The sequence below is a fragment of the Poecilia reticulata genome, chromosome 12 (genome assembly GCF_904066995.2).
Source record: "Poecilia reticulata chromosome 12, P_reticulata-male-v2, whole genome shotgun sequence".
Classification (NCBI taxonomy): domain Eukaryota; kingdom Metazoa; phylum Chordata; class Actinopteri; order Cyprinodontiformes; family Poeciliidae; genus Poecilia; species Poecilia reticulata.
Genome location: NC_088841.1, coordinates 22,848,985 through 22,863,326, shown reverse-complemented (window position 1 = coordinate 22,863,326; position 14,342 = coordinate 22,848,985). Strand labels below are relative to the sequence as shown.

Below are 14,342 nucleotides of genomic sequence, written 5' to 3'. Positions count from 1 at the left end.
TTCCTGGCGTCACTCACACAGAGGAAATCTGCAGACACTTACTTTTTCTGTTCAGGAGTGATGCTGGCATTTCATTAAACATTGAAAAAAACAAAGCCGTTTTGTTGTTTGTCTCAATTTATCTGTAAAATTTCAATTATTTGTGTCTTTATGTGTAGATAATTTGACCGTATTTTGAATAGTGTAAAGTATTATTGGTTTGGTTTCAAGTGCAGATATCTTGGTACACTTGAAATGAGACAAAAGTAACTTTTCAGTCTTGTTCGACTGGCAAATTATTTAACTTAAAATATGGTAAAAATGTTATAAGTGAAATAATCTGCCAGAACATTTTCATCAATTATTAAGGAATTATTTACATAAACTCTGACATCTTGCTGAAAGTTACTTGTAAGTTAGTTTTGTCTTATTTCAAGTGCAGAGTTCCGTTTGGGTTGCTAGGTAACGGGCTGGCCTTCCCTGGGGATGCTAGGTAACGGGCTGGCCTTCCCTGGGGTTGCTAGGTAACGGCGCAGTTCCTGCTGGTTTGTTGCATTACAATCCAGAGGTTTTCGAAACATTTCATTCAAAATCGACTTTGTGTTTTCTGTTTTTAGAGGCAGTTGACACAAAAATGTAAGTATAAAAACGTGAATTTTGTAAATATAGATGAAAAATCACTTAAACTTATAACATGGGTAAAATGTCTTGTTATAAGTGAAATAATCTGCCAGTGGAACTAGAACATTTTCATCAATATTAAGGAATAATTTACTTGAAACTCAAGTAAAAGTAAAAAGTAGCCATCCAAGAAAATAAGGGTAAAAAAGTACCTGATCAAATTATCGTTTAATATTTAGAAATTACATCATCAGATTGACCAAAATATCAAGTATAAAGTGGAAATTTTGGCATTTTAAGGACCAAAAATTATAATAATTTATGTAAGTAACAAAAATTAACAATAACATTTTTCCAAATCAATTTCTTTCAATATAAAACTTCAGAAACTTTAACAGAAACTGCAGGTGTGTGTCTGTGTCTGGTGGAGTTTGGGCTAAAACATGTTTTGTTTTTCATTACGTGGGTAGAAAATCCAGAAATTTCACTCAAGTAAGAGTAGAAATATTTCATAATAAAATAAAAATACTCTTAAAAGTTAATTTTTTTCAATAAAGTTACACAAGTAAATGTAAGTAGTTACTTCCCAACTCTGCTTGTGAGGCAGTTTTCTCTTATTTCTAGCGTATTTATATATTTGCAGTTGAATCTCTAAAACTCCTTGGTGAGATTTTGTCTGGTTTGACGACAGGAGCTTTAAAACGGTAAACAGTGATTCGGATTCCCAGCCATGAATCTCTCCGGCAGGGAGAACGGCTCCCAGCCTGGACTCCATGAATGCATCACTGATGCCTGGGGCGTTTGCTCAGACACCCTTCACATCCTGCACGGCTTCCAGAGTACTGGCTGCGGCTCATTTGCATGGAGATTTGCAAAACAAATCCAGAACATCCTGCTCTATCTCTTTACTTGTTTCTGCCAGATAGTTTGCACACTTTGCAAAACTTTGGCTGTGTGTTTTATATTTCTGCTCCAGCTGGTCTGTAAGGAGAATAATATAGCTCCATCCATTGCATACATTTTCTGGAAAAACAACACAGAAAGCAAGACTTTAAACTGTATAACCTAAAAAAAGAAATGTTTTTAACCCACTGCGTACTCAGCAGGAATGGCTCGGGGAACAGTTTCCTTCGGTTTTTCCCGTTTTTCCCCAGGCAACCCCCGGCAGCCGCGGCCCGCCCCTTCCAGGACTCACGTCCTGTTTGCTCAGTCCCACCCTGGAGGATCTTAGGCTTTTGTTCTGCTGCTCACCTGTGCACCGTTTTGATTTGCTCCGTCTCCTCACACTGGGGTTCTGCAGCCGCAGTATGTCTAACTGTTCCCAAGGATTAAACCCTGACCCTGTCGCCTCTATTTGCCAACAAATTTTGCATACAGAGACCTCAGATTTGTTTGTCAGACGGTCCGTTCTCAGGAATACTCTGATTTCTGCAGCTATGGTTTGCAGTCCGTGTAAACTCTTTCAGATTAGATTTGCAGAAGACTGGACTTTCTTCTTCAGTGTTGGACAAAACTCAAATATTTTACATTTACAACACACACGCATCCATTTTGAATTTGTAAGCTTGCAAGACACAGCCTAACAATTAAATAAAGGTTGATTTCATTCAAAATTTGGAAAAATATACAGAATTATTGGCTGTTTGTGGGATAAATGCAGCTTCTGCATGCGAGAATCAGTGAATTGTTTAAAAGTAATATTTTCCAAAGACAGATTGTGAATTTGCATAATTTCTCTGTGTTCTTTTATTTATCTGGAGGAAATCAGTTTTGTGTTGTGCTGTGCGAAGGCCTCAGAGGTTTGCAGTTACCTGAAGTGGCAAGAAGAAAGTCATGGAAGAAAAGAAAAACGAGTTGTTTGGTCAAATAAGGTCAGTTTGGACCACAAATATGTGGAAGAACACTTCAAAAACACAAAATCTTGCTAAGTATTTTTTTTGGGTCTAGTTTCTTTAAATATGATAAAACTAAATTACAAGTCAATTTCCACTTAGATATAAGAGCTTGTTTTTAAGTCAATAATTCCTTAATATTGATGAAAAGTTCCACCGGCAGATAATTTCACTTATAGCAAGAAATTTTACCCACATTATAAGTTATAAGCACTTTTACATCCATATTAAGGAATGTTTACTTATAGGGTACTGATTATGCAAAATTGACATTTTGCATGTTTTTGTACTTCCATTTTGGTTCCTCCTGCTTCTAAAAACAAGCCAAGTGTTTGTATATATATATATTTTTAAAAACTCTCCGCCATTTTTGGGTAGGACCTTTATGTTTTTTGGTGTCTGGAGAATGAGTTGTTTCAAAAACCTGAGTGATGTAACGTCACAAATCATCAGGCACTGACCCTTCACCTAGTGACTCCAGAGAAGCTCAACCCGTTACCTAGCAACCCCAGCAGAATTCCACCTGTTACCTAGCAACACAAACTGAACTCCAGGACGTTTGGTCAGCTGGTTTTACTGCTGTATCAATTCAGTTCAAATTCAGAAATATTTTATTGATTGTTGTAATCCACATTAATATAATAAGAGTTATTGTAGATGGTGATTGCCGATGAGGAAAGATCTCCTGTAGCAGTTTGTATGACAGTGAGTCTGAAGAAGCCTCTGACTGAACACACCCCGTTTTTCTAATACAGATTCATGAAGAGGATGGTTACTGCTGTATGCGCTGTACAACGGCTGCTGGAAAACACAAGTGTATTGTTGTTGACTAACAATCAGAAACAACTTGCTGCATTCTGGTTGGTTGTGCAGGAGGTTCCACTTCTGCTCTTCAAAGATGTACAGCTGTATGATATATATCTGTTTGCAGCCATTTTAACGTGTGAGTGTGAATGTTGAGTTTGTGGGTGTGGCCAGTGGCAGCTTATTAAAGTGACAGAAGGCCTTAAAATAGCTCAAATCTCATTATGTTCTCATTATTTTGTGCAAAAACAGTAACAAACAGCAAGAAAAATGAGCTTAGTTAGTTTTGTCTTATTTCCACTTGACTAAGACATTCGCACTAGAAACTAGACTAAGAGTACCTGTTAACATGTTTTTTCAGTGCGAGGCGTTCTGTGGATTTACTGACTCGTCCCTGTTGAAAGGTGAGCGTCGTTTCTGCGCCGTCCTCCTCGTCAGATTTAAAGGCCGTTCCTGATGATCTGATTTGCCTCCAGCAGCTTTGGTGTTTGAGGAAGGCGGCATTTGTCGCCGTTTGTTTGTTGTAAGTAAATCCAACAGACTGGAAGGGTGGGGCGGCAGTTAACTCAAGTAATCAATCCCTTTTCCACATTCACACGCACACGCACACACACACACACACACACACACACACACACACACACACACACACACACACACACACACACACACACACTCAATAATCCTTGTTTCCCAATTAAACCAAACGCAGAATTCATGAGCTTTCCTCCGATTTGACTTCTGCTTTTTCATGTTTTTGAAGCCATTCCTGAACGCTTCCCCAACTTTCCCTTCCTGCTGCTTTCTAGTCCACTATCAGGCGCTGCGCGTGGATTTGCATGACGCTCCAGGTGTGTTATTTGACTGCAGGATCTCTCTGGTCACGCAACTGATTTTCACACGACTTAACAGTCCTGTAGGAACCCCACATCCTGCTTTAGACGAGACCGTGGCGCAAAAACAAACAAAAAAAACAAGTGTGTGGTTATGAAACACGGATTATTATCAAAAAAGAAAAGCAAAGATTTCACAGGATTGCAATTTATATCAAATCGTTTATTATCCCCAACAACCTGAATCATTCAAACACTGCAAAAATACAAAATACTACCAAGTATGTTTGTGTAATTTCTAGTTCAAGTACACGTAAAATAAGACAAGATTAACTTAACATTTTCAGTAAGATGATAACTTATTCAAGTAAATAATTCTGTAATATTGATTATAAAAATGATTAGCTCCACTAGCAGATTGCTACATTGTTCCAATATTATATGTGAAATAATCTGAAAGTGGAACTTGTAATTTTTTATCAACATTGCAGAATTATTTACTTAAATAAGCTCTTGTATCTTGCTAAAAAAATTTACTTTTAAGTTACTTGCAACCAGAATTGAGTAAAGTAGAACTACTTCAACATATTTAACCCAACTACTCAAGTTAAAGTAAAAAAGTATTTAGTAAAAAGTTACTCAAGTACTGAGTAACTGATCAGATTATGAGTCACTTAATATTTAGAAATTACATCATCAGACGGGTCAAAACACAAAGTTAAGTGGAAATTTTAACTTTTTGGTATTTTAAGAACCAAAATGACAATAATTCATATAGGTAACAAAAAAATAACAAAATCAGACAAAATATTTGTATCCAAATCAGTTTTCTTTCAATAAAAAAACTTATGAAACTTTAACAGAAACTGCAGGTGTGTGTCTGTTTATGGTGAATCTTTGGTTAAAACATGTTTGTTTTTCATTCAGTGGGTAGAAAATCCAGAAGGTTTACTCAAATAAGAGTAGAAATACTTCATAATACAATTATTCAAGTAAAAGTGAAAAGTACAGCATAATAAAAAGTTTTTTTTTCAAAAAAGTTACTCGAGTAAATGTAACTAATTACTCCCTAACTCTGTTCAAAGTGAAATAATCTAAATAATCTTTTTCTATAAGTTAAAATGTTTTATTTCACATGTTAAGGAATAATTGACTCAAAACCAGCTCCTATTCCCTGTAAATTTTGTCTTATTTCAAGTGCAGATTTTCAAAGAGTTCCGTTGGGGTTGCTAGGTAACAGGGCCAGTCTTCCCTGGGGTTGCTAGGTAACGGCTGATTTGTAACATTAGGTATTTGAATTGAAACTAGACTACAAAACTTGGTAATATTTTGTTGTTGTTTTTTTTTTGTTGCAGTGACCAGAAAATAAATACAAAATTATACAAATTTTTCACATTTATACAGACATTTGATTTTAAAGATGGATTCCTATATATTACGTTTCAGTTTGCCTGAAGGAGTCCTGCCATCCCAGACACACCTGACGCTCGTTGTTTTAATAGAAATCTAATATGTACAAACATTCGGGCGCCTTCACTTCATGCCGTGCTGACTCTCGTGGTGCCGCCGCAGATCCACCTTTCTCTGGAAGCCCTTTGAGCAAACGTCGCACCCAAACGGTTTGAATCCCGTGTGCTTCCTGCTGTGGGTGATCAGGTTGGAGCTCTGGCTGAACGCTTTGCCGCAAACCTGGCACTTGTGCGGCTTTTCGCCTGCGAAAATAAAAAAAATATTTCACTTTTTGTTTTGTTTTTTTCACCCTTGACTGATTTGATTTTTCCTTTAGCTGCGAAAAAATCAGAGTTGCTTAAAAACAGCATCAGATGTTTTCACCTCACAGGTAAAGTTTCTATTAGCGACCAATCGAGAAGAATCGCGCCATTGTTCAGATTTGTAGAAGCCATGCTGTCAACAAATGTCAACTGAACAGACTTCCTTTTATAGAGCGCGGCGCGAAGCAGGAAAACCAGACATGCAAATTGACGGGATATTTGTTTAAACTTCTTTTTCTGATTTATCAGCAGCTTTATAACCTCTGGAAACAAATCCTCCATGCTGCACCTGGAAAGTAACTGATATCATCAAGCAGATCTCTGGACAGAAACGAAACCCCAAACTGGAAATTTAATTAAAGCTGCAAATCCAGTGTGGATGAACGACGGAGTGTTAAGGCTAGACTAACAAAAAATTACAAATACAATAACAAAAATATTTTATCATAATTTTATGACTTTATTCTATTATTTCAACTTTTTTCTCATCCAACTTTATTCTTGTAATCTTTTTAAATAACTTTATGTATTGTGTTCTGTCCTGTGAATTGTACAGTCCTAAATATTACATATGATCTGAATAAATACAAAAAAACTATTTTCAAATGATAAATTAACTTATTGTAAAATCACAAAACCTGTTGTTTTAGCTACAGATGAATCTACAAATAATCAAAAGTTCACTAAAAGATTTGTGTCTTATTGAATTTTAGGCAATAAATTGTTTATTTTCTCATTTTAAAAAAGGATTTAAAAAATATATTTCTAATATTAAACTAAAAATCAGCGGTGTGATCTTTTTTTTTATCTGATTCATCGTCGGAATAATCGATTAGTAAAGTAATCGTTAACTGCAGCCCTGAAAAGTCTAATATTTTTAAAATGTTACACTTTTTCAAACAGCTGATAACTGAATGGTTGATGCTGTAGCAGGTTAAGTCCAGAACGGAGTGGGAGGATCTCTGCTGTAAGTACCTGTGTGGATGTACGTGTGCTTCTTCATGTCCGACTTCTGATGGAAGCGTTTCCCGCAGTACTGACAGGGGTACGGTCTGGTGTCGGAGTGGATGAGCAGGTGTGTGGACAGCGTGGAGGAGCGCTTGAAGGATTTACCGCACATCTTGCACTCAAAGCTTTTTTCCTGAACGTACAATAAAATTAAACAATTCAGCCCCATTTGATAGTTTTTATAAGTAATAAACTGCGATCTTTTAAAAGTAGAACTGCCGTCCTTTAAGGATTTATCCTGACTCCTAATGACACAAGGTTTTTTCCATAAATCATCTGAAATTCCTCATGCAAATGTCTCTGTATTAGATTCAAAACATTACGTTTTCATGCTAACTACTATTAGCAATACAAGCTAATAATACATTTCTAATCATTTTATGAATAAAAACACAAAAGAAACATGTTAACAAGTGGAGATTTCAGCACAAATACTGTACTGTACTGTACTTTATTACAGTAAAATTCTGGCAACCACAACTGCTGGTATTTGACAATAAATTACAGATTTCTTTTCTTTTTTTACAGCGTATAGCTGGATAAAACTCAGATTAGCTGGGTGAGCTTTGACTTTCCCAGTCTGTTCTTGTTTTTCACTGAAAAATCAGATTTTCTTGTACAAAGAAAATGCACTATTACTATTCAAGGCCAGGCTTATAGGTATTAGTAGCACTTTTAAAACCCGTATCCCACTGTACAACCTCTACTTGTGATTTTTATAGTGCTATGCATAATTGAATATTTTAATTAATGTTTAAATATGCCATTGTTGTTTATGCTAACTTTTGTTAGCAGCACAAAACAATATTATGGTATTTATCTGATTTTAACACAAACAAACATTGTACAACTATGTTGATGACAGTATGGTAAATGATATGAAAACAATCAGAAGTGTAAATAAACGGCCTTTCACCATTATTTGGCAGCCATATTGAATTTTCACTTTCGATGGGGTTTAAAATATATTTTTCAGACTTAAATCAATAATTTCTCAAATGAATGAACTATGGCAACAAACTACTGTTTTCTCGGTTTTACAAGTTTACAATTTTTACGAAATCTGAAGTAATGTGTGTTTTTGTTTACCTGGGAGTGAACGTTCATGTGCTGCTCCAGGCTCACGGCGTGCCCAAAGGTTTTCCTACAGATGCTGCAACCAAAAGGTCTCATTCCGCTGTGCGACCGCCTGACATGAACCTCCAGTCCATGGGAGGTTGAGAACACCTGAACAACAAAAAACAGCAAAAACAACCTGTAAATTAAAGGCAAATGTTGATTTCATTTGTTAACAGAAAACATTTACTCAAACCCCCGAGCCGCACTTTGGACACCACTGGGTGGAATAATTTGTACAAAGCGAGGTTGGTTTTGATTGGCCCTAATTTTAATAAATGAAATCATCATTTTAAATATTGACATTCCACGCAGTGATGAGAAAAGCTGCCTACTTTGTCACAGGTGATGCAGTGGTAGGTGTTGGAGGTGGGGGAGTAGTGCGTGCTGCAGTCCAGCGGCTGCTGCAGCGGCGGACTGCGGCTGATGTGGCCGCCGTACAGGCTGCTGGCGTGCTGCAGCACCGTGGGGCTGAAGCTCAGCTGCTGCAGCTCGTAGGACGACGACACCGGCTCCCAGGCGTACGAAGGCTTGTAGTAAGGTGGGAACTCGGCCATGTGGGGCTCTAACACAGGGAGAACAAGTTGAGTGGTGAAATGTTCTGCTTCCCTTAACAGGTTAGGACACAAAACATGTTCATTACAGTTTGTGCGCAAAGTCATTCTTTGATAATGAGATTTCAGCGTTCCAGCAGCCATTGTACAGCACAGAGCAGTAAAACCAACTGACCAACCATACCGGAGTTCCGCTTGGGTTGCTAGGTAGCAGGCTGGGGTTGCTAGGTAACGGCGCAGTGCCTGTGGATTTTTGACGTTGCATTCTGGAGGTTTTTTGAAATGGCTCATTTCCTGACACCAAAAACAATTAACTTATTGCCAAAAAAACTGCTGAGTGTTTTCCTTAGAAAGCAGTTGAGAACTAGATGGAAGTACAAAACGTGTACATAGTTTCAAATTTATTCTTTAAAAAATGGGACATTGGGTGTCATATAGCATTTACATGCAAATATATGAGATTATAGCCAAGTGACTAATTTTCATATCTAGTTCCACTGGCAGGATGATGATAATGTGAAGTTTAATGGGAAGAAAAGAAGAACAAGCAGAATCAGACCACTGCACAAAAACACCTTTTCACTGAACTCTGATCCAGAACCGCACAGCATTCTGGGAGATGTAGGCGTACATACTTATAGCCGCTCAACCTCTCAGCCAGCTAAGCTAGTTTGGTGCAATCAACTAACTCACTCACTCTTTGGTTACCTAGCAACAACCGGCTGGATAACAAGTAGCAGTTTCAGGTTTCGCCATAACTGCTTAAAACTAAACAATAACTGCCGATAAAACAGGAAAGGTCTCGCAATCAGTTTGGCAGCATTTCACATATTTAAAACACAAAAACTACTCAATACATAGTTTTCATGGGACGTCACACTTCCGTGAACTTTGTAACTGACAGCCATCTTGCCAGTCGGTTGCTATGGAGTTGCCATGACAACGATAAACAAGCCTCAAGCTTAGAGCTAGCTCTTGACTCGTTCCTATCTAACTTACAAACAATACAATACATTACAACTACTTGAGTACTCTACAGATATCTGTGTAATACTAAGATAAATATCAGAGATAATTACTGTTGTACTGGCGAACTAGCAAAATCAGCTTAGCTGATGTAGCTTTTATCTGCTAGCTAACACCGAAATGTAGCCAACGTGTTTGTTACTTCATGTACTTTGCCAATCACCAGAACCTTGTAAATCTGAAGAGTTCGTACATCCTTTACAAATCCGTTTAAACGTTGATTGTATGATTGTATTTTGTACTCAAGCTTTGTGTTAAATAGGCTGCTAACTGTATCATAGTGTGAAAACATTTCCGTTTTATACGGGTCAAATCTCTCCCAAAGTGGTCAAGAATGTCCACATATTTTCTTTTTGTTGATCTCAAGCCGCTATGCTTTACGCTGTGTTTGCCTACTAAGATGGCGCGGACCACTTCCAGTTAATACTTATTTGGAACTATGCATATGATTATCGATATCAACATATATGAAACGCTTAAAAAGTCCGGACACAGGCCCTGTGTCTGGTTGAGGTACCGACCTGTCAGGTAGTAGGGGTGAGCGGGGGCCAGCGGCGGGCTGGCCGGCTCTGGGTGAGCAGGTAACGGACACTGCGGCTCTGAATCCTCCGGAGGGGAGCACCGGTCTGCGGACAGGGAGGGCCCCTCAGACAGGGGCTCCTCTGATGAGTCTGTGCTCTGCAGCTGCGACGGGACTTCTGATAAATGCACAAGAAATAAACAAAACAATTGAGCACATTGCAAACAGCTTCAATTTTTAATGCGTGCATCCATCCATTTTCTTGACACCCTTGTCCCTTAGTGGGGTCTGGAGGTGCTGGTGCTAATGTTCCGGGCGAGAGGCGGGGTCACCTGGACAGGTCGCCAGTCTGTCACAGGGCAACACAGAGACACACAGGACACACAACCATGCACACACACACTCATACCTAGGGGCAATTTGGAGAGACCAATTAACCTGACAGTCATGTTTTTGGACTGTGGGAGGAAACCGGAGAACCTGGAGAAAACCCACCATGCACAGGGAGAACATGCAAACTCCATGCAGAAGAACCTTCTTGCTGCAAGACAACAGCTCTACCAACTGCGCCACTCTGCAGCCCCTTTAACGCGTGCAACATTTAAGCAAATATCATTTATTTAGCGAAGAAAAAAATGACGCATTTTCCATTTAAATTTACAGATAAAGTCTTACCCTGGCCTTCAGACTCCGCCGGCTGCTCCTCTTCATAAGTGCGATGGATGTTATAAGAGGCGCATCGTTTGTTCTTCACCAGAAATGACCGCGGCATGTTGATTCTGCGTCGCAAAATTAGCACACAGAACGTTTTCTATTTGTTTTTTTTTTAATGTAGCTTTCTAAAATGTCATTATAATGTTAAATAAATATTTAAGTTACACATTAGAATATGTTTTTTAAGATTTTATAATTGGTTTGAGGTAAAATGCAACTTTGAAGAAGTTTTTATTCTTGTTCACCAAAAACAATTAAAGATATTGTTGTTAACTGCCTGCTTGCGTTATTATACAATTTATGAAAATGTGCAACAGTTGGCACCGACTCACCGTTAATTGAGCCCGAATTAAAACAACGATAATAAACTTTATAGATCCAAAATGCGTCGCAAGGGGAAAAAAAGAAAGAAGGAAACACAGAGAAAGAAATCCGTTTCCTAAAAGTTGCAGAAGCGTTAAAGCAGAGTAAGAAACATCATCAGCGCTCGCAGCTCGCTCTTTTTTTCCCCTCCCTGATTTTCAATCAGATAACTTCGCAGGGGAATCTGACTGTGGTTTCAGCCAATGAAAAGGCCAAGCTGCAGGTGGAAATTTGCTTAGAAAAACAGCGGCCTTCGGAACAGTTATACAAAACAGCCGCGACTGCATGAGGGGGAGATACTTTTTTTTTTTAATTACACAACAGCACGTTAAATATGCGAAATATGCAACAAAATTTTTTTTTTAAATTAATCCTGCGTAATTAATTAAAATGCAGAAACAAGGACAACAAAAACTTTACTTCAACTTTTTAAAGAAATCCCTAACGCTTTCTGTTTGGCTTACTGGATTTACACAAAGTAAAGTAAAATAAAGTAAAGTAACGTTGTGTGTAAGATTTACGAGTCTTAAGCTTCCACATATGTAACTTTAGCGCCTCCAAAGATACACACACCAAACCAGTCTGCTTATCCAAGCACGGCTAACTGGTGGTTGCTATGGCGACACAGAAACACAATTTATTCAGTCAATTAAGTGAAAAGTAAATTTTAATAATAATAACAAGCACAACCATCATCATCTTCCTCTTCTTAGTCATCATTATTATTTGTGAGAGTTTCGGTGTAAGAAAGACAAAATGAAGTTTGAGTGCAAGAGCGACATCTAGTGGAGAAAAACATCAAAGTGTCATATAATATAATATAATATAATATAATATAATATAATATAATATAATATAATATAATATAATATAATATAATATAATATAATATAATAAATTAGAATGTTACTGCAAATATCGCAATGTTTATTTCAGTAACTCTATTATTCAGTGAAGCAGATTATTTACACACATTTGATGTCTTTAACCATTTATTTCTGTTAATTAATTATGATGAGTTTATGCTGCGGTTAATGAAAATACAGCATTAGACAAATGTGGCGATGTAATGCTGCCATCATGTGAACCTGATGTGATGCACATTGTTTTAGTCTCAGTCTAGATCAGTGTTTCTCAACCTTTTTTGGGCCAGCGCCCCCCCAGCCTTTATCCAGGTCCCTCACCGCCCCCCACCAAAGAATTTGCAGGCTACTTTGCACTGACTATTATTATACCATTAATATTACTATCACTATTGTAGATGTTTTGATTTTTATACTTGTTTCTGTATTTATCATCAAAAATTATTTCCCAGAGAACAAAAAAGTCATGGGAATAGAAATTATTTTCACAGGCATCTATGAAAAATGCAATGAACATTCAAGTTAAAATCTGTAGGCCTAACAGCAGCCAATCAGAGTGGAAAATTATTCTTATTTTGTGCCATTTTCTAGTTGTTAAATATTCCACAAAATGACCAGATAAAAGATGAACAACATGCCGGTTTAAACTTTGAACTATTTGCAAACGACTGAGCTCTGCATCATTAAAACATGGATAGAACTGTAACTACATTAATCATAGCTCTTCTTCTCTTCAGTGTTTGTCAGTTTCTGGTGGTGCAGCTCTGTGCTGCCTTCAGGAGAATGGGACATCAGAGTATCATCCATAAAACTTCACCCACATGGCATTTATTGTGCAAACCAGAGCTTTCAGTGGAAAAACAAAAGTTCCAGTTCCTTTTAATGCCATACAAATATGAGCCAGAAACATGGATTATATCTTTATATAGACCTGTCTATTGATTTATAGATTCATAGTTTTACTGGACAGAAATTACAAAGAACAAATCTGGTTCTTAATCAAATCCTAATGAGTCAAATTGAAAGTGTCATGGAGTCATCAGCCTCATGACATTAAAAGTGACCTGAAAAATAACATTGAAGAAATAAATATATCAAATCTAATTAAAAACATAAGTGATAAGTTATTTACTGTTATGGGCTGTAAGATATATTTATTCTCAGTACTAGATGTGGTCTCAACAAACCTATGACATTTCAACAATATTATTTTGCCTTTTATCTGGAAATAGTGTCTGTTTATTCTTGCCATACAGTCTTCTGTATTATTTATTGCTCGAAAGGTCTTGCCATACCAGTTTATTCCTCTGTGTTTACTTTAGTTTCTTAGTTCATTCTTGCATTTTGTTCTTTATTCATTTCCATTTAGTTTCCTTTGATTCGTATTATCCTCTCTTGGTTTATTGCTATGTCCACTTTAGTTTCTTTCCTGTTGCTAGATATATTTTATCCATCAGTAATCTTCACTCATCACCTGCCGCGCCTCCTAATCATCATGTGTTTCACATCATGTGTTGATTTTTCACTGTTCAGCGTCGGATTCTCTATTTTTATGTCATAATTCACATCTAGTTCGTCGCTCCGTTTAATGTCCCGCTTCTCCTGTTCGGAGTTTTGCGCAATGTGTGTGTCATTTTTTATTCCTAGCCATACAGTCTCTATATTAATTATTGCTCTAAAGGTCTTGCCATACAAGTTTATTCCTCTGCATTTACTTTAGTTTCTTAGTTTATTTTTGAATTTTGTTCTTCATTCATTTCCATTTAGTTTTATTTGACTAGTTTTATCCTCTCTTGGTTTATTGCTATGTCCACTTTAGTTTTTTTTTCCTGTTGATAGATTTATTTTATCGTTTATTGACGGTCATCATCAGTAATCTCATCACCTGCTGCGCCTTCTAATCATCATGTGTTTCACATCATGTGTTGATTTTTCACTGTTCAGCATCGGATTCTCTGTTTTTATGCCATAATTCACATCTAGTTCGTCGCTCCGTTTTATGTCCCGCTTCTCCTGTTTCAGAGTTTTGCTCAATGTGCGCGTCTTTCTTTTTTTTTTAACCCCCTAAGGTGCAGGGCGGTCGGGAAACATATCGATGGGGAAAAGGCAGACTGACATAAACCTTTTAAAACAACGGAAACAATTTCTGCATTCTAATTATTGAAATTTAAAAGTGCTGTGTTGTTCTTTCACCCCCGTTTTATACCGGACCACTTACAGCACCGGTGTTAATGCTATAAAATGAACGCTCTCTATCGTGGTATCACCCATGGAGGG

At 37.3% G+C, this 14,342-nt stretch overlaps 1 protein-coding gene across 1 annotated transcript; it reads right to left on the bottom strand.

Moving 5' to 3' along the window:
- Window positions 1–4,872: 4,872 nt before the first annotated feature.
- On the bottom strand, window positions 4,873–11,343 carry gfi1b (growth factor independent 1B transcription repressor). The gene is made up of 7 exons (XM_008424660.3): window positions 11,172–11,343; window positions 10,801–10,904; window positions 10,127–10,303; window positions 8,361–8,590; window positions 7,999–8,136; window positions 6,877–7,042; window positions 4,873–5,841 (listed from the first exon to the last, which is right to left on the bottom strand). Exons 2-7 carry the CDS (start codon window positions 10,895–10,897, stop codon window positions 5,663–5,665), a joined length of 987 nt encoding a protein of 328 aa, XP_008422882.1. The 5' UTR covers window positions 10,898–10,904; window positions 11,172–11,343; the 3' UTR covers window positions 4,873–5,662.
- Between the last annotated feature and the right edge of the window lie 2,999 nt (window positions 11,344–14,342).

Coding starts and splice junctions, on each gene's coding strand:
- gfi1b (XM_008424660.3), bottom strand. CDS start 10,897: ATGCCGCGGTCATTTCTGGTGAAGAACAAACGATGCGCCTCTTATAAC. Junction 10,304..10,800: donor GGCGGAGTCTGAAGGCCAGG/GTAAGACTTTAT, acceptor TGCATTTATCAG/AAGTCCCGTCGCAGCTGCAG. Junction 8,591..10,126: donor TCACCCCTACTACCTGACAG/GTCGGTACCTCA, acceptor TCCCTGTGTTAG/AGCCCCACATGGCCGAGTTC.